The sequence below is a fragment of the Schistocerca piceifrons genome, chromosome 2 (genome assembly GCF_021461385.2).
Source record: "Schistocerca piceifrons isolate TAMUIC-IGC-003096 chromosome 2, iqSchPice1.1, whole genome shotgun sequence".
Taxonomy (NCBI): Eukaryota; Metazoa; Arthropoda; class Insecta; order Orthoptera; family Acrididae; genus Schistocerca; species Schistocerca piceifrons.
Window position 1 is genome coordinate 743,286 of NC_060139.1, and position 20,937 is coordinate 764,222.

At 40.3% G+C, this 20,937-nt stretch overlaps 1 protein-coding gene across 1 annotated transcript in view; it reads right to left on the reverse strand.

The window, feature by feature from the left end:
- Window positions 1–4,740: 4,740 nt before the first annotated feature.
- Window positions 4,741–20,937, reverse strand: part of LOC124772825 (cytochrome P450 9e2-like) — a 51,716-nt gene continuing 35,519 nt past the window's right edge. Inside the window, exons 6-8 of the mRNA XM_047249353.1 lie at window positions 18,103–18,324; window positions 14,802–15,065; window positions 4,741–6,008 (exon numbers count right to left, since the gene is read on the reverse strand). Of these exons, the coding sequence (XP_047105309.1) occupies window positions 5,842–6,008; window positions 14,802–15,065; window positions 18,103–18,324 (653 nt within the window). The 3' untranslated portion in view covers window positions 4,741–5,841. The remainder of the gene's footprint in view (window positions 6,009–14,801; window positions 15,066–18,102; window positions 18,325–20,937) is intronic.

Sequence of the window (20,937 nt, forward strand, 5' to 3'; positions counted from 1 at the left end):
TTTAAAAGTGAAACAATTAACAACAGAAATAAGGAAACTATGGGTGATCTTTGTCAAAAGACTTCAACAAGAAGTGCAGAAATACGAAATGCAGGATACAATCTGGTGGAAATGTGGGAATGTGATTGGGTGAACTCAGTAGAGTATAAAAATCTTAAACAGTTACCTAAAATTGTTGAACCATTGAATCCAAGAGATGCATTTTATGGTGGACGAACAAATGCAATAAAATTAAGAGCTAAAGCAGATGGTGTTAGCTCAAAAATAAAATATATTGATGTATGTAGTCGTTAGCCAACCATGCAATATTATGATTATTATCCTGAGCAACATCCAAGGAAAATATATAGACCAAGATATTATTCTAAAAATTGGTATGGGTTAATAAAATGTAAAGTATTGGCTCCTAGAAGATTGTATCATCCTGTTTTACCTGTACACATGCAAATCGATAAAAATGAAAAACTATTGTTTCCTCTGTGTGTCAAATGTGCAGAAGAACAACTATGTAAATGCAATCACTGTGATGAAGAAAGAAGTTTTACTGGAACTTGGTCGACAGATGAAGTAAAGAGAGCTGTAGAAAAAGGATATAAAGTTTTAGAAGTCTGTGAAGTATGGGACTTCAAAAATAAAAGCAATATGCTGTTTAAAAATTATGTGAAAGACTTTATGAAAATAAAATTTTGAAAGTGACGAAGAATACATCAAAACAGTTAAAGAGAAGTTGGATATTGACTTGGATCATGACAGAATAAAAGAAAATCCTGGAAAGTGAGCTGTTGCTAACATCTGTCTGAATTCATTATGGGGCAAATTTGGACAAAGACAAAACACGAGTCAAACAGAATATGTGACAAATTTGCAACGATTTTATGAGATACTGTTGGATGATCAATTAGATAACATAGATGTAAATTTTATTACAGAGGAAATGGTCCTGATGAGGTATAATTTCAAAGAATATTATGTGGAAAACAATGTAGCCACGAATATTTTTATAGCTGCATTCACTACATCAAATGCAAGACTTAGATTGTATGATATGTTAGATAAACTAGGAGAATCTGTTATATATTTCGATACTGATTCTGCAGTATATATGAGTGATGATAAAAATACTGTGGAAACAGGTTGTATGTTAGGTGAATGGACAGATGAATTGAGAAATAATTGGATTGCAGATTGGGCTTCAACAGGTCCAAAAAGTTATTATTATGAGAAAAACGATAAAAAGACAGAAATGAAGGTGAAAGGATTCACATTAAATTACAAGAATATTAAAAAGTTGAATGGCGCATCTATGATCAGATTAATTGAGAATGAAGTGAAAGAAAAGATACAATTAGAATAGAATCAGATAACTAGAGATGTTGATACTAAAAATCTAGTAAACAAACAAGTTAAGAAAGAATTTTCATTTCAGTATGATAAAAGAATTGTTCTAGATAACTATGATTCAGTGACTTATGGATACTAAAAATTATCTATATTTTCTAATGGAAATAAAAAATTCATACCACATGCCTTATACAAATAGAATAAATTAGTTAGTTGCATTTTGTTGTATTCTAAGATGTCTAACTTTTTAGTTATAGAATGATAAACTTTTAAAAATAATGAATAAGCTTTAATGTAATTTTGTAGGTAAATTATTAATTGGTAAATTAGAATCTATTATTTGTTTTACTGTCATAGAAAATAGAGAATTGGAATTTTCTATTTCTTCCCATATTTCTATATCTGTTTCCTCATAATTATCAAACTACTTTTCGTATTCTTCTTTATAAATTCTCTTTAATGCACTTACATGTTTAGTATGCTTCTAACTTCTCAAGTGTTCTATAATTAATGATGGTTTAAAATATTCTGTGCAAGTATTACACTCAACTTGGATTATACTTCTCTCGACAAAGATGTCAAACTTAAATTCATCCCATACATCAGTCATATTTATATAGAATAAAAATTTAAAAGATTATTAAAATTTTATTCTATATAAATGGACAATCTACTGAAGACACTCAATAATGCTAGCAATTCTAATCTGTTTAAAAAGATTAGTGAGCTTGATGTAAATGAGTGTGAACATTTAAAAATTAGATATGGTGATAAAATTTGTCTAGAGCTCGATAATAAATTTAAAATTATTTTGCCAGAAAGGTTCAATAAAATAATAGATAACTGGAACTTCCAATTTTTTAAAGATGGTGAAATTAAACCTAAATATATAAAGGAATGAAGAGAACTAAAAATAATGATAGCGAATTTCATGATCTAGAGTTTTTATGTAGAATTTTTTAAAAATAATCAGCTCATTGACTCTTCCTTATTCGATCATGTTAAATTACAGTATATCTATATTAAAAATGGCAGAAACGAGATTTACCCTCAAGAAATGTGGAATCTAGATCCGCCAAATAATTATTTAAAAGCTTATGATGCTTTCTTAGATTTTAAGAGAACTACACAATTGAATGGTGATGTTAATGTGAGTCCATTCAGCATTACTGAAAATTATTCTATCTTTGTTATAAATATGTCTACAAGAATGAATGTATTAACTACACAGAAAACTACAATGAAGTTGTGTGCAAATTTTACTGATAAAATTCCAAAAGCTACGCTTATGTATGTAGTAATGTATGGTAAAAAGAATTTGACATATGATTCACAGCATAGAATATTAGTAGAAAATTTTTAAAAATTTTTATGGTTTGAATCCATTTATAAAAAATTTTTAGTAGCCATTGTGCGCAGTCTAGCAGTTTATAAGGCAATGCTGGATGCGTTAAAAAAGTATCTGCAACTGCGCTCAAGTGACCCACTTACTACTCACACCTGACATCCACCCACGGACTCCACCACTCGACTACTGCTTACCCACTTGCACATTGTTGACTGCACTGCAGTCTTTGCTTAAACCATGTATGATCTCTGCATAGTGCATAATCGATACTGCATAAGGGTACAGTACCCTTACACGCTGCAAAGTGGTATGAAATGAAATGAGCAATTCAGGTTGGTAGTAGGGACGGCGAATGCTCGACTTCGTTTTATTGGGGACGACTTTGGGAAAATATAGCTGATGTATAGAGGAGAATGCGTGTAGAACATTAGTGCGACCCAGTCTTGAGTTCTGCTCGGGTACATGGGGTCCCACCAGGTCGGATTACAGGAAGACATCGAAGTAATTCAGAAGCATTCTGCTAGATTCGTTGTCCATAGGCCCGACCAGTTCACAAGTATTATGGAGATGCTTCGTGAGCTGAAACGGGAATCCCTGGAGGGTCTATTGCGGAAATTTAGAGAAGCGGCATCTGACGGTGACTACAGAACGATTCTACGCCACTAACGTAGATTTCGCATAATGATAACGAAGGTACAATGAGATAAATTAGGGATTGCATGGAGGCTTATAGAAAATCGTTTTCCCCTCACTCTATTTGCAGTTGGAAGAAGAAATGAGATGACTAATAATGTGGTACATGGTACCCTCTACCATGTGAAGTATGTATGTAGATATAGATGTAAAAATATCATTTGTATGGATACTACACACAGCATGAAATGTATTCGCAGTTGAGAGTACTATCAACCACCAGCTATATGAGGGGATGACGACAATAAAAATTTGTGCCAGAATAAGACTCGAACTCGTATTTCCAGCTTTGCGTGAGCACTTGCCTTAACCGCTTTGGGTGTTCATACAGGACTGACGGCCACATCCAGCCTTCCGTATATCATTGTTCCTGCGTCACAAGCCGCACTCGTACACACATCATGTAAGTTCATTTCGGGGGAGGACGTTTTAATTGAAAGTCGCTGCCTGGTGTGGATGAATAAACAGGAGACCACAGCGCCTGTGGTGTCAAGAAGAACGGTGCACTGAGCAAGGTGGTTCAGTGGCTGGCACACTGGACTCGCATTCAAGAGGACGACAGTTCAAATCTGCGCCCAGTCATTCTGATTTAGGTTTTCCATGATTTCCCTAAATCACTTCAGGCAAATGCCGGGATGGTTCCTCTGAAAGAGCACGGCCGACTTTCTTCCTAATTCTTCCCTAATCCGATGGGACTGATGAACTCACTATTCCGTCCCTCTTCCGCAAAACCAACCAACCAACCAATCAAGCACGATGTAATGCTTCTTAGAACATGCATGCATGTCCAAAGGATCATGCATCGTTTTTCTTAAGGACACAGGCACTGTAATATCGTACCACACGCAGTGTTTTTGACTCAAAACAAAAGAACCCTTCTAGAACTTAGCATCGTTTTTCTTAAGGACACAGGCACTGTAATATCGTACCACATGCAGTGCTTTTGACTCAAAACAAAAGAACTCTTCTAGAACTTAGCATCGTTTTTCTTAAGGACACAGGCACTGTAATATCATACCACATGCAGTGGTTTTGACTCATAACAAAGGAACTCTTCTAGCATTTAGCAGATGAGAATTTACAATCACTGCTAGCTGAAGTATTTCTCTCAAATTAGTATAGATTATAAACGAAATTATTCATTTCGTCGTTCACTCTAAAATATTAAAGTATAGGTTGCATTTCTAATTAAGAAAAATTGTCTTTTAGATTTTTGTAATTGTATTCTTTGTTAGCAAACAAGTTTTCATATGCAGTATTAACTACAAGAGACAAAACATGTGACAACATAAATGGAAAAATTAATCAATACACAAATTTCTATACAAGTAAGCAATTTTTTTTATTAAGGAGTTGATGTAGCATAAATACTTGAACAACTTGGAACAACAGCGTGCTCCAGTTTTTAACACATAGAAGAATATTGAGACAATATATTTTATACCATAGCAACCGAAAGGAACTTACTGAATGGTATAGTTAGGTACTGATTGTAACAGAGTTTGTAAACAAAAATATAGCGACATTTACTCCTGAGTTATTTGTATTTCGTTATTCTGTGAAATCATTTAATTTTCTTACATACTTTCAGCAACCTCAGTTACAAAAAATCAAATAGAAATTTCAGATCACTGAATAATTTATGCAGAAGCTATACCCACAGACAGACAGCAGTGTGAGTGCTGTAGCACATCAAGACTGAAAAAAAGGACTGACATTCACTAATTATCATCAAAACTACGTAGCAGGTTAATAATGCATCTAGCAACATCATATCGAAGCTATCAGGCAATATTCAAATGAACAACACTTGCTACGACATTTTGATCAAAGTCAATATGAGTGCAAATATATCACGGCAGTGTATGCGTCTGGAAGAACATTAGCATCCTTTCTCTGCCACACAACAGACAACAATAATAGTCAGAGTCTGTGCTCACTCAATTTTATCACGCAACTAGTGTGAAATTCACGTCACTATAGTTCTTATTCGGGAACTATGGAATGTTCCCATAAATCTAGCATAATTTCGTTATTACATTTTGTTGCTTACACCATAAAATAATATAAAAACGAATTTTCTGGAGGCACATCAAAATGTCATTTATTGCACTAGCCGTGTTCTTAAGTACTTCTCATTATATCCTCGAAGGAAAAAAATTATGAAACCTCGGTAAAGCCTATAAAGCCTCGATCAATAATTGAATCACTTCGTATAATCTACTTAAATTAACAGTAAGGTATAGAAGTCAAACAGTGCAAGTGTAGAAAAATAATGGAATAATGTTTAGAGGCTATTTAAGAAATCACAGTAGAAACTGCACATGTAAATACGAAAGAGCAACATACCACTCTGTGACGTAGCAACCGTTTTGCTCTGACATGTATGATTTCACAGGCACAGTACGTTTTACAAGTGCGTTTAACGTTGTGTCGCGAGGAGCGGCTGGGGCGCTGGCCTAGACCCTGCTTCGGATCCCGAGCCAGGCGCCGCCACTGACGGAGAGCGTGGCGCTGTCCGGCTGGAGTCTGAGCGGCACCGGCGTCTTGTCGACCACCTGGAGGCTGAACCTGGACAGCAGGTGGACGAGCACCACCTTGGACTCCATCAGCGCGAACCTCTGGGCTGCAAAGGCGTAAGTTAGCAGTGAACTACACGGGGACTCTATAGGTGAGCAAAAAGAGGGCAGTGGTAGGAAACCGATTTGGATGGATGAGATGAAAACTGAAACATCTTGAAGGAAGTATTCATGACATTCAAAGTATAGTTTTTGTACTTATAGTCTTCAGTCTGAGTGGTTTAATGCAACACTCCAGGTGAATCCATCTGGCGAAGCTTCTTCGTTACTGCAACCTACATCCATTTGAGTCTTATAACTGTAGTCAAGATTTGGTCTCCTTCTCTACTTTTGGGCCCCCACACCTCCCTCCACTTACAAATATACAGTTTCTAGATGCCTCAGCATGTGTCCTATAAACTGACCCCTTCCGTTAGTCAAGATGTGTCACGAATTTCGTCCTCAATTCGGCTCAGTACCATGTTAGTTATCCGATCTACCTGTACAGTCTTCAGCATTCTTCTGTAACACCCTATTTCTAACGTTTCTATTCTCTTCTTCTCTGAAATGTATATCTTGGACGTTTCACTTTACTAAAAGACTACTCTCCTGACGAATACAAGAAAGCGTTAGAGTAACTGGTATAGGCATGAGTATTCAAATACAGAGATATGTAAACATGCAGAATACGGCGCTGCGGTAGGAAACGCTTATATAAAACAACAAGTGTCTGGGGCAGTTGTTAAGATCGGTTACTGCTGCTACAATGGCAAGTTATCAAGATGTAAATGTGTTTGAACGTGGTATTGCAGTCGGTGCTCAAGCGATGGAACACAGTATCTCCGAGTTGCTGTGAAGGGGGATTTTTCCCGTACCACCATTTCACGAATGTACGGTGAATATCAGGAATTCGGTGAAATGTCAAAACTCTGATGGCGCTGCGGTCGGAAAAAGATGCTGCAAGAATGGGACCGACGACGACTGAAGAGAATCGTTCAACGTGACAGAAATGCAACCCTTCCGCAAATTGCTGCAGATTTTAATGCTGGGCCATCAGCAAGTGTCAGCGTGCGAACCATTCAGCGAAACTTCATCGATATGGACTTTCGAAGCCGAAAGCTCACTCGTGTACCCTTGGTAACTGCTTTACGTCTCGCCTGGGCCCGTCAACACCGACATTGGACTGTCAATGACTGGAACCATGTTGCCTGGTCGGATGAGTCTCGTTTGAAATTGTATCGAGTGGATGGACACGTACTGGTTTGGAGACAACCTCATGAATCCATGGAGCCTGTATTAATACCTTCAGCTGCTGACAGGCGTTGATGTATATCAACGGGGACAGGTGAAAATGTGTGCTTAGACCGGGACTCGAACCCAGGATCTCCTGCTTACATGGCAGACGTTCTATCCATCTGAGCCACCGAGTGCACAGAGACACTCTATTCATCTGAGCCACCGAGTGCACAGAGGATAGTACGATTGCAGGGAATTTCTCGCGCACTATCCTCTGTGCCCGGGTTTGAGTCCCGGCGGGGCACAAATTTTCACCCGTCCCCGTTGATATATATCAGCGCCTGTCAGTATAGACAGCCCTGCACGATTCATGGTGTCAATTCCCTCCAGCACTACTTCAGAATTTAGTCGGCTCCATCCCATATCGTGTTGCGGCACTTCTGCGACGCTACACGATATTACGCAGGTGTACCAGTTTCTTTGGCTCTCATTTACTGCTTATAGTGTTTCGTTTCCTAATCCAGTTCTATTTAATCGCTTGATTTAATCCAACACCCTTGTTTTACTTTTGTTAATATTAATCTAATAGCTCTGCAGATGACGAAGAGATTGATGAAATGTGTGATGAGATATAAGAAATTATTCAGGCAGTGAAGGGAGACGAAAATTTAGTAGTCATGGGTGACTGGAATTCGATAGTAGGAAAAGGAAGAGAAGGAAACGTAGTAGGTGAATATGGAATGGCGGTAAGAAATGAAAGAGGAAGCCGCCTGGTAGAATTTTACACAGACCATAACTTAATCATAGCTTACACTTGGTTTAAGAATCATGAAAAAAGATTGTACATATGGAAGAGGCCTGGAGATACTGGAAGGTTTCAGATAGATTATACAATGGTAAGACAGAGATTTAGGAACCAGGTTTTAAATTGTAAGACATTTCCAGGAGCAGATGTGATCTCTGACCACAATTTATGGGTTGCAAACTGTAGATTAAAACTGAAGACACTGCAAAAAGTTGGGAATTTAAGGAGATGGGACCTGGATAAACTGAGAGAACCAGAGGTTGAAGAGAGTTTCAGGGAGAGTATAAGGGAAAAATTGAGAGGAATTGGGGAAAAAAATACAATAAAACAAGAATGTGTAGCTTTGAGAGATGAAATAGTGAAGGCAGCAGGGGATCAAGTAGGTAAAAAGACGAAGGCTAGTAGAAATCCTTGGGTAACAGAATAAATATTGAATTTAATTGATGAAAGGAGGAAATATAATAATGCAGTAAATAAAGTAGGCAAAAAGGAATACGAACGTCTCAAAAATGAGATCGACAGGAAGTGCAAAATGGCAAAGCAGGGATGGCTAGAGGACAAATGTAATGATGCGGAGGCTTATTTCACTAGGAGTAAGATAGATACTGCCTACAGGAAAAAGAGACCTTTGGAGAAAAGAGAACCACTTGTATGAATATCAAGAGCTCATATGGAAACCCAGTTCTAAGAAAAGAAGGGAGAGCAGAAAGGTGGAAGGTGTATGTGGAGGGTCTATACAAGGTCGATGTACTTGCGGACAAAATTATGGAAATCGAAGAGGATGTAGATGAAGATGAAATGGGAGATATGATACTGCGTGAAGAGTTTGACAGAGCACTGAAAGACCTAAGTCGAAACAAGGCCCCATGAGTAGACGACATTCCATTTGAACTACTGACGGCCTTGGGAGAGCCAGTCTTGACAAAACTCTACCATCTGGTGAGCAAGATGTAAGAGACAGGCGAAATACCCTCAGACTTGAAGAAGAATATAATAATTCCAATCCCAAAGAAAGCAGGTGTTGACAGATGTGAAAATGACTGAACTATCAGTTTAATAAATCACGCCTGCAAAATACTGACTCGAATTCTTTACAGACGAATGGAAAAACTGGTAGAAGCCGACCTCGGGGAAGATCAGTTTGGATTCCCGTAGAAATGTTAGAGCACATGAGGCAATACTGACCCTGCGACTTATCTTAGAAAATAGATTAAGGAAAGGTACTAGCATTTGTAGACTTAGAGAAAGCTTTTGACGGTTGTGGCTGGAATACTCTCTTTCAAATTCTGAAGGTAGCAAATTTAAAGTATAGTTAGCGAAAGGATATTTACAATTTGTACAGGAACCAGATGGCAGTTATAAGAGTCGAGGGGCATGAAAGGGAATCAGTGGTTGGGAAGGGAGTGAGACAGGGTTGTAACCTATCCCCGATGTTATTCAATCTGTACATTGAACAAGCAGTAAAGGAAAGAAAGAAAAATTCGGAGTGGGTATTAAAATCCATGGAGAAGAAATAACAACTTTGAAGTTCCCCGATAAGATTGTAATTCTGTCAGAGAGAGCAAAGGACTTGGAAGAGCAGTTGAACGGAATGGACAGAGTCTTGAAAGGAGGATGCAGGACGAACGTCAACAAAAGCCAGTCAAGAATAATGGAATGTATTCGAATAAAGGAATTAAGTTGGATGATGGTGGGGGAATTAGATTAGGAAATTAGACACTTAAAGTAGTAAAAGATGTTTTGCTGTTTGGGGAGCAAAGTAACTGATGATGGTCGAAGTAGAGAGGATATAAAATGTAGACTGGCAATCTCAAGGAAAGCGTTTCTGAAGAAGAGAAATTTGTTAACATCGTGTATAGATTTAAGTGTCAGAAAGTCGTTTCTGAAAGTATTTGTATGGAATGTAGCCATGTATGGATGTGAAACATGGACGATAAATAGTTTGGACAAGAAGAGAACAGAAGCTTTCGAAATGTGGTGTTACAGAAGAATGGTGAAATTCAGATCGGTAGATCACATAACTAACGAGGAGGTATTGAATAGAATTGGGTATAAGAGAAATTTGTGGCACAACTTGACTAGAAGAAGGGTTCGGATGGTAAGACATATGCTGAGGCATCAAGGGATCACCAATTTAGTACTGGAGAGCAGCGTGGAGGGTAAAAATCGTAGAGGGAGATCAAGAGATGAATACAGTAAGCAGATTCAGAACGATGTATCCTGCAGCAGCTGCTGGGAGATGAAGAAGCTTGCACAGAATAGAGTAGCATGGAGTGCTGCATCAAACCAATCTCTGTACTGAAGGTCACAGCAACAACAACAACAACAACAATCTCATAACCGCATTTTAAGATACTATCCATCCTGTTCAACTTATTTTCTGTATCCTTTGCTGTCTCCAGTAGAATTTAATGTCATGCTCAGATCTCAATGTTTTTATTTCTTCTCCTAACTTAAATTTTGTTTCAAAACTTTCTTATTTTTTCCGTTTGCTGTTCCCTTTATGTACATCCAGAATAACATGGAGGATGGTGTTCTACCCTGTCGCACTCCCTTCTCAGCTACTGCCTCTATTTCATATCCTTCGAATCCTATAAGTACAGACTGGATGCTGTAGTAGATAACCTTACGACACGCAAAATTATTAGGTGGTAAAGAGCGTGAGGACTGTAACATCACTAAAAATAGCCCGAATAAATCCAAAATCAGATCTGAGTAACTAGTAGACGGTTAACGGCGCAGAAACGTGGCATACATATAGGCTCACAGTAAAGAGCAGAAACGAAACTGAAACGTGAAAGAAAGCGGCAGTGCTCCCAGCTACGTGGACGGGCACAGTGGCAGCGCGAGAGGAAGTGTGCACGGGACATGGTCATCAGCCTGCGGGGCCATAGCGTCACATTTCGGTATGTTGCTGCAACCATGGTGCGTTTGTGAAACCAGTTGATATAGCTCTGGGCTGTGCGCAGCGTGCGTGCTGGACAATGCAGCGTGAGCGCAGCAAGAGGTCAACGCTCGTGCGCAGGCGCGCGGCCCCGGCGGCTGGTACAGCGTCACTCAGGTCCTGTTCCGACGCTGGAGTGCAGTAAATCTGCCTTTGTCCACGGATCGGCACCATCTACTGTGCTCTTGCCTTTGCATCGGACTAAATTTCCCAGGAAGCATGAAAACCTCGGAATACACTGCACACGTGGACTTTGTCTGTCAGTGGCTCGTGGATTGGGAAAATGTAGTGCACGAGATGTGACCGAAAAATTCTCGGCCCACCCAATAAATACTTGTCCTAGCCGAATATCAGTTCAGCAACTAATAGCACAGTCCTTGCTAGGTTACATACCAAATTTTCGTTAAATCTTTTTTTTTCAGATACTGGAGTTCGAAGTGTCCACGGTGTACTCATTTTGAAAAATGGATAAAGAGAGCAAGCGTCAAGTCATCCAATAATTGCTGAAAAAAGGGCGTGCCTGCACGGGAGATCCGTAACGACATGATGGAAACGTTAGGGGAGAATTGCCCTTTCTATTCCACTGTGAAAAAGTGGGTATCGGAATTCAGTACCAAGATGCACCTCGCAGTGGAAGACCGATCACGGCCAGTGCGAAGGGAAACATCAGTCCAATCCAAGATATCATCATGGCAGACAGGCGTGTGACAGAACGTTACAGTACACTTCTGAGAGAGTTGGTCAATCGCAGGAACGCGTTGGACATATCATACGAGTTGTATTTGAAATGCAAATGCCTCATGTCGAAGTGTTCCAAAAAAAGAAAATAAATTGTACTTGACATGCAAAATGTCTCATGTTGAAGTGTCTAAAAAAAGTTACAGTCATGTCGTGTCCACTGAAAACTTGACCCTTTTTGAGACAGATCCTGTAACATTTCTCAAACATTTTCTGTTCTGGCAAAGGGTTCACCACTTTCATACCAGATCCAGGGCCTGTTATCCTCGCTGAGCACCTCACCGCAGGTGGACAGTGAATGGAACGTATTTTGCTGCTCAACTAGTGCGTTTGAGGAAGGCCGTGAAGGTGAAACGCGTCAGGATAGAACGACTGCTCTTTTCATCAGAACAATGCGGCCACGCAAACATCCGTCGTTGTTATGTCTGCCATCGAGTCCTGCGGTTTCGGCCTGCCTTGGCAGCCACGTTATACACACAATTTGCCCCGTCTGACTTTTTTGTCTTCCCTAAGCTCAGGAAACATCTAACAAACCAATTTCCGATCAGATGGCTACAATGGAAGACATTTTTTTGCCACGCAGGAAGTAAAGATCTGCAAGGAGGATACGACGGGCGTGCAGCACTGGTGTCAAAACTGGGTAGCCCTAAAAGGTGCCTACGTTGAAAGACAGCCATCAACATTTGAGCAATTGGAAACCTTTACTTGACGGTCAAGAACTTTTCACTCACCCTCGTATTCGGAAGGGGACTCCTCCAAGCAGACATGGAGAGACCTCAGCCTGTGACTCACGGATTTCGACGAGCTTATAAATATCAGTTGGTGGTCTCTCGAATAAAACAACTGCCTTGAAACGGTCTGGGTCACTATGCTCCCGTTTATGAAGCAATCGAGAAAGATGATGGCGTAGGATTCGGTTCGGACAAGGTGGAATCGCTAGAAGGCTCGTAAACAAAGTAACTGTACTTATACGTTTCCGGCCTGTGACAAAATTATTCCCGAGGAATCTTGGAATTTCTGATTTCGATGTGTTGCAGAAATGCTCGAGGAGGAATGCCCCTGCTAACACTGGAGGTGGGAAAGTGAAATGAAAGACTAAAAAGTAATAAAAGGCCTGCACTTAGGTCGAGGCCAAATTCCATGCGAATGGGCTCGCATCCCGCATCTGACAATACGTTTTACTCTTTTCCAAGAGGATGGAAGCTATCGTAAAAGTTGTATGTTGTCATCACTAACAAAATAATTTTTTTCGTGAAAGAGGGAAATAAATCTGCTTTGTGCCTATGAACTTGGATGACACGTGTTCAGTCTCCGGTACAGGCTATATGTTTCTTTTTGTTTTTCTCACGAAGTATATTATTCTCTTCTGTAGAATGTGAAGATGAAAACGTTGCCCAAAGAGTTATCCTCGTAGAGAACGTCTCTTGGATAACAATTTTGACACGTTCATGATACATGTAGATAAAAATTTTCGAGCGTTCTAACGACTCCGTCCTTATCGTAGCATTTGACCTCGGTTATTTCAGAAGTGACGTAAAGTATGGCAGTGACGCAAACCTGTCCCAGGAGTTACTTTCGAGTGTCGAAGCTCTTCGAAACTGATGGATCGCATAATCTGACCCCACCTTGTGAGCTGTAGTGATGGTACCATTCCGTGCACAAAGGGACGGAGAATACAGTACAGTGTGGATTAGCCGTTGTCCTCTCTGACCCACACCACACTCCAGCCGCTGCGTGCTCTGAGACCTGGTCATGCGAGGATAAGCACCATGTAGGACTACTGTTCATCTTTCTGACTCTCTGCAGAAAAATTTATATCCTCTGCAAACCATCACTGCCCTTCTTTAACGCAATAAAAGAAAAAGAAATTGAGAAATTCAAGAAGAATTTCCGAAATTCCACTGGATAGACGTGCGCAACATCCCTGTGTAAATAAAAACTGTAGTGTGTCTGTAACGTAGTCACAGGGTACTTTTAAAACGGTTTTCCTTCAAAATTAATTGGTGGAAGCGGGTTAAATGCGTCTAAACCGCGGATTACAAATAGGATCAGAATATCAAGCACAAATAAGAAGAGACTCTGCATGCAATTAAGGGACACTGTTGATCACAAGATTAAATCTCATTACAATCTGTATTGTAAAATTCAAAGTTAAGTCATCAAAGCATCAAAAAGTACGTACTTACAAGAAAAAATAAACTCCAGCAGCATCATAAAAACTGTTTAGAACGAAGTGAACCTAGAGACAGAAAAAAAGACAGAAAAAAGAAGAAAGTAGATAATGAACTGATGATAGTTAGCCATAAAATTGTAGAATTTTAGTAACTGTTTTCTGTCAGCAGGTAATTTATGTCTGATCATTTTCTTAGCAGAGAGCCTACTGTTCCTAAGAAAAACCTTCCAAAACCAACTTGACAAAACTAAACTTCATCCAACATCTGCAAAAGAAGTTTTCATTGTTATCAGCGCGTTTCAAAATAAATGTTCTAGTTGTTGTGATGAAATCAACAGTAAAATTATGAAATGAAATTCAGCTGAAGTTAGTAATATACTGTGTTATTTACGTAATGAGACTATTCCGGGAGTATATTTTCGGAGAGACTTAAGCGTGCTGTTGGGAAGCTACTTTACAAAAAAGGGAGACACAACGTCAGTAATTACTGCCCGTAATTAAAAAAAACGTGACGATAATGCTCAACACACTTTACAGACGATTAGTACAGGATAATACACTTAGTAGCGAATAGTTTAGATTTCTAAGAGGAATGGCACTGAACAGGCTACATTTACCTTGAAAAAAGGTGTACTAGGATCAATAAATCCCACAGCAAATTACGCATTTTTTCAGTTGAAACTGGCCGAGAAAAGATGTGTTGTATTACTTACTGAATGTCACTCGTATAATTCCAATCGTGTGTCGATTTCCATGTAACTTATCTGTGGTAAACTGTATCCTTCTTGGTGTTGCAATTTTCACAAACGTTAAGTTTAACAAATCACTGAAAAATTTCTTAAATTCGACAAATTAACACGAAAGAGTATAGCATCAGAAGTATTTTATGTGTTTTATATATTTAGTTTCTGGGCAGCTCCGTTGTCGAGGAGTTAAAATATCTGAGACGTTACGGCGATGCTTACCAATGCAAATGCGAGGTCCAGACCCGAAGGGGAAGTACGTGAACGGCTTGATGAGATGCTTGTTCTCCGGACTGAAGCGCTCCGGGTCGAATCGTTCCGGGTCTGGGAAGTACTTGGGATCGTGGTGGATGCCGCGCACGAGGATCCAGACGCCGTCTCCGGGCCGCAGCTGGAGGCCAGGGCAGCTCCCAGCGGCCGGCAGCCTGTAGGGGCGCACGCACGTGCGGTCCAGAGCCGGGATGGGCGTGTACATGCGTAGCGTCTCTGTGAACACAGGCAGCGATGGCGTCAGCGACGAATACGAACTCGTGAGCAGTGAACTGGAGACAGCTGGTATGTCGTGTGCAGGTTGTTTCTAAGGCCACAACAAGCGGAACAGATCTACACCTACAGCAGTTTTCTGTAAATCAATGTTAGATGCGTGGAAGGGGCTGCTTACGTTGCACCACCTATTACAGGTGTTCCCTGCTGCGTTCGCGTATGGAGCACAGGGAGAATCTCAACCTCACTTCTCCTGTGCGTTTCGTAATTAATCTTGTACCCACGATACCTTGAGAGCTTCACGTATGACGTATGTATGGTAGCAAATGGGGATATTCAACCGCCGAACACTTGCTAAAATTCGTGGTGAACCTTCAGCTGTCCCTTATTTTCTACAATTCGCGTCGCTACCAGTTTCGGTCAAATGACCATTATCAGGCATAAGCTGGCACGAACGGCTGGAAAGTTATACCGCAATTACAGTGGGCTCTAAAGAGCCTCCAGCAGTTCATGCCAGCTTGTGCCTGACAACGGTCATTTGACCTAAACTAGTACCGAAGCGCATTGTGCAAAATAAAGGACAGCTGAAGGTTCACCATGAATTTTAACTGTACGTAGGAGCCTGTAGAACGTTCCCAAACTCATCAGTACTTAATACTGGTTCTCAGAATATTATAAAGAGGCTTTCGTGGGATATTTGGGTTCCATATTCGAGCGTCCGCCATTTCACATTTTCCAGCAGTCACGTTATGCTTGCGCGTATGCCGAACAAACCCGATAATATTCGTACTCTCTTCTTTTTATATGTTCGGTGTAGGACTTAGATACAGGAAAGTCTATACAAGCTTCGGTGACATTGAAAGCAAGGATGGCGATATCAATACGGCGATAGGTATCTCACTGTCGAACGCAAAGGAGAGAGTGAATAGGTGGGAGCAGTACACTGAAGGCCTGTATGAGGCGGAGCACCTCATTACGTGATGTTAGATGTTGGTGTCGCTGTGGAAGGGGTAGGGGATGCAGTAACAGAGTCAGAATTCGAAGGACGTTTAAGGCTTAAGATCAAATGATAAATAGGAATAGATAACATAAAATCGATAGAGGAAGCGGCAACCAAACTGTTGTTCAAGTTGGTGTGTAAAATCTATGAGGCTGGCGACATGCCATCTGACTTTCGGGAAAATATCTACATTGCGAAGAAAGTGAGAGCAGATAAGTGTGAAAAGTATCGCACCACAAGATTAACGGCTCATGCGTTCAGTATACAGAAGAATGGAAATGAAAATAAAGCAACTGTCAGATGACTTTCAGTTTGGCTTAAAGGCAAAGGCACCAGAGAGGCAGGTCTAACTTTGCGTTTGGTAATGGAAGCAAAACTGAAGCTATAGGGAATGACGGGACTGTACAATACTTACAAACACCAAGTTGAAACAATAAGATTGAAAGACCAAGAATGAAGAACCCGATTTAAAAAGGGTGTACAGCATGCATTGAGTCTTTCAATTCTACCTTCAAATGTATACATCGAAGGAGCAATGACGAAATAAAAGACAGGTTCAAGAGTGGTTTTAAGATCTAAGGTGAAATGAAATCAATGACAAGATTTGCAGATGACATTGCTATCCGCAGTGAAGGAAGAAGAATCACAAGTTCTGTTGAATGGAATGTGTAGTCTAATGAGTTCATAATATGGCCTGAGACTAAAACGAAGAAAGGTGATAGTAATGAGAAGTAGGAAAAATGAGAACAGTGAAAAACGTAAAATCAGGATTGATGGTCACGAAGTAGATTAAATTAAGGAATTCTGCAAGTTAGGCAACAAAATAATCCATGATAGACGGGGCAAGGAGGACAACAAAAGCACACTAGCACTGGAAAAAAGGCATTCCGACCGGGAGAAGTCTACTAAAATCAAACAAAGGCCTGAATATGAGGAAAAACTTTCTGAGAGTGTACGTTTATAGTACAGCATTGTATGATAGTCAAACATAGACGGTGGGAAGACCGAAATAGAGAATCGAACCATTTGACAAGCGGAGCTACAGACGAATGCTGATGGGACGTCTGTTACGACATGAGAGAATAACTTCCATGGTACTAGAGTGAAACTGCAGAGGGAGACAGGGAGTGGAATACGTCGACTAAGTAACTGAGGATGTAGGTTGCAAGTGCTACTCTGAGATAAAGAAGTTGGCACAGGAGAGGAATTCTTGGCGGACAGCATCAAACGAGTCAGAAGACTGATGACTCAGAAAATAAGTGAATAAATAAATAAAAAAGTAGGACTCTATTGGTATGGGTGTCACACGCTTGAGCAACGTTCCAGGATAGAACACATGTTTTGCAAAAAATATCCTTCGTTAACTGACTTCATTTCTCCAGTGTCCTGGCAGTGAACATCTTACATTACCTGTGACTCAGGGGCTATGTGATAATTTCATTACATACCACTACAAATTCATGCATCCAAATAATTGTCTGACCAGACTCAACGAAGGAGCCATGCATGAGACCCTATTTGTTGGTGTTTACACTACAATATCAGATTCCACCCGCTTTGCCTCTCAGTTACAGCGGATTCCTCAAATTTGTTTTGGAAGTAGTTTCAACGGAAACGTAGTAAGCATTATATCAGTGAACTCGTACTTTCGAGAGCTGTCAAACGCCGTTAATAAAACTAAATTGGACCATTTAAAAAACGTACGTATCTCAGTTGATAGAAAAGAATATTATCATTGTAATCACATTAATAGATGAGTTGGAGGTTAGAATACATCCAACCGAAATGCTGGCGAATATGAGCAAATAACGGAAAAATTATGAAAAAATATGACATAAAATCTATGTCCTTCCTTCTCCTGAGGTTTGTATTGATCAAGTTACAGAATTATGTGTGAAGTGGCTGTTCAGAAAAAAGCCAGTTCCTGCAAGTTGTCGGTATCACACAAAACGGAAGTTTCTACTGGTCTGTTGCAATTAAAAGCAGTAAGTTGCCACCTTGTGCTGTAATCTATATTAACTCCACTGATGTGGGACTCACCAGAGAGCACCATGTCGAGGTACTGGCAGCCCAGGACCTGCTCGTAGCTGGGCTGCCCCCCGCTCTTCTGCATCAGTTCGTCCACCTCCCTCTGCAGCCGCCTCTGGACGTCCTCGTGCGTGGCCAGCAGGTAGCTGCAGAAGGTCAGCAGTGTCGACACGGTGTCGAAGCCGCCGAAGAAAAATATGATCGCCTGCGCCGTGATATCGTCATCAGTGAGATCTGCAATAAGGAGAAAGGATGAGCGCAGGATACTGTGTACTGAATATCTTAAACGGCTCTGCTTACTGTTTTCAGTATGCTGTGTGAGGAAAGAAAGGCGCACTTGGAGATTGGCAAGTGATTGCTCACTCAGATCTATGTGGTAAATTCAGATCCGTTGCATTTTGAAAACACGTGTATGAAACGAGGAGCTAGTAACACTGTCACATTGTGAAGTGCATCGGAAAGTACAGAGGAAGGTGTACCACGTCGCACTACTGTACCAGACGTCGTAGCTCACTCAGTAGACTGCTGGGACATCAGACTCACATCCACCATTGAGCTATGGCTCACCTTCAATAAACACGATCAAAATGCTGGAGGCAGAACGCTTCCTCCGTGATGAGGTAAAGGTACAGCCATCGCAGATACTGGGAGTACAGCTTTCCATTCTCAATATGTTTCACTACCATACAGTGCTGTGCGCCAAACCTAAATTCTTAGAACGTTCTTCCTCAAATGAAGGCCTATGTTGGATACTAGTGGACTTCTATTGACCAGAAATGCCATTTTTGGCAGTGCTAGTCTGCCTTTGATGTCCTTCGTGCTCTGTACGTCGTGGGTTATTTAGCTGCCTAGGTAGCAGAATTCTTTAACTTCATCTGCTTCGTGATCACAGTCCAGAAGTTAGGTTTCTCGCTCCTCTCATTTCTGTTGATTATTATTACTTTCATATTTCGTCGAAATACTCTCCGTCTATATTCTGTACTCAATAGACCATTTCATTCAGCAGATCCTGTAAGTCTTCTTCACGTCTCTGAGGTTGTCATCGGCGAATCTTGTCAGTGGCAACTCTTCACCTTGAATTATAGCTCCACTCTTAAACTTTTATTTGCCTCATTGCACAGATCTGTCTTAGACCCTTTTTAATCCGAGCACTTTGTTCTTGGTCTTCCACTCCTATTATTCCCTCTTGGCTGTTTTACACGTTATACAGTACCCGTCATTCCGTGTAGCTTATTGGTACTTATTTTAGAATTTCGAACATCACGCACTACTCGACACTGTCGAAAGCTTTTTCGAGGACGTCAAAACCTATGGCCGTGTCTTTGTTTTTCTGTAGTCTTGCATCCATTATCAACCGCAGTGCTAGAGCGGTCTCTTTGGTGTCTTTACCGTTTCTAAAGCCAAACTTATCGTCATCTAACAAATCCTCAATTTTCTTCTCGATTCTTCTGATTATTATTCTTGCCAGCAACTAGGATGCATGAGCTGTTTTGTAACATTCGGAACTGTGTGGATGATAATTTTCCGAAAGTCAAGTGGTATATTGCCAAACTCATACATTTTAAACACCAACGTGAATAGTCGTTTTGTTGCACACTGCCTTCCAATGAATTTAGAAATTCTGTTTATCCAGGATAAAGTGTTGTGTCGATCCAGTCACCAACCTGGTTAGGTGTCCCATAAGAACACAACTGAAAATGTGTCATGATCGTAAGGCAAAAGGTTCCAGAATAGTCCCTCACTGGGATCTCCGTTAGGGGACTGGCAAGGGGAAGATGACCATGAAACAAAAATATTGATTTAACAATGCAGAGGTTGAATCTAGGTAGAGTAGGGGTCATTGAAATGAAATTGAAAGGAAACAAGGAGTTATGGTAAGATGCGTGTGGGGTAACATCAACATCAACAGAAAATGGTATGACAGGAGGAGTAGGATTCGTTAAGAATAGGAAGATAGGGCAGGGAGTATGTTATTGTGAATAGTTAGTGAGAGGGTTGTTCTCTTCAGATTCGAACGCAAACCAACACCGACAATGATAGTTCAAGTACACGTGCCGACGTCGCAAGCTGAAGGTGAAGAGATAAAGTAGATGAGGATATTGAAAGGGTAGTACAGTACGTAAAGGGAGATGAAAGTCTAATAGTCATGGAGGACTGGAGTACAGTTGTAGGGGTAGGACCAGAAGAAAATGTTACAGGAAAATATGGGCTTGTGACAAGGAACGAGCGAGGAGAAATACTAATTGAGTTCTGAAATAATTTTCAGCCAGTAAACCGACTATCGGAAAAATATCATCCACACAATTTCGAAGACTGCAAGAGCTGAAATGTGCGAGAATTGTCGCACAATCAGCTTAACAGCTAATGCATCAAATTTACTTACAAGAATAGTAAACAGAAGAATGGAAAAGAAAATTGTAAATGTGTTAGCTGATCAGTTTAGCTTTAGGAAGGGTAAAGGCACCAGAGAGGCAATTATGACGTTGCGGTTGATAATGGAAGCAAGACTAAAGAAAAATCAAGACACCTTCATAGGATGTGTCGACCTGGAAAAAGCGATCGACAATCTAAATGGCGCAAGATGTTTGAAATTCTGAGAAAAATAGGGGTAATTTATAGGGAGAGAAGGGAAATGTATAATATGTACAAGAGCCAAGAAGGAATAATAAGAATGGACGAAGTGTTCGGATTAAAAAGATATAAAACAGGGATGTAGTCTTCCCTTCCTCCTGTTCAGTTTGTACATCGAAGAAGTAATGATGGAAATAAAAGAAAGGTTCAGGAATGTAATTAAAAAGGATATAAATGATACGATTCGCTGATGACATTGCTATCCAGAGTGAAAGT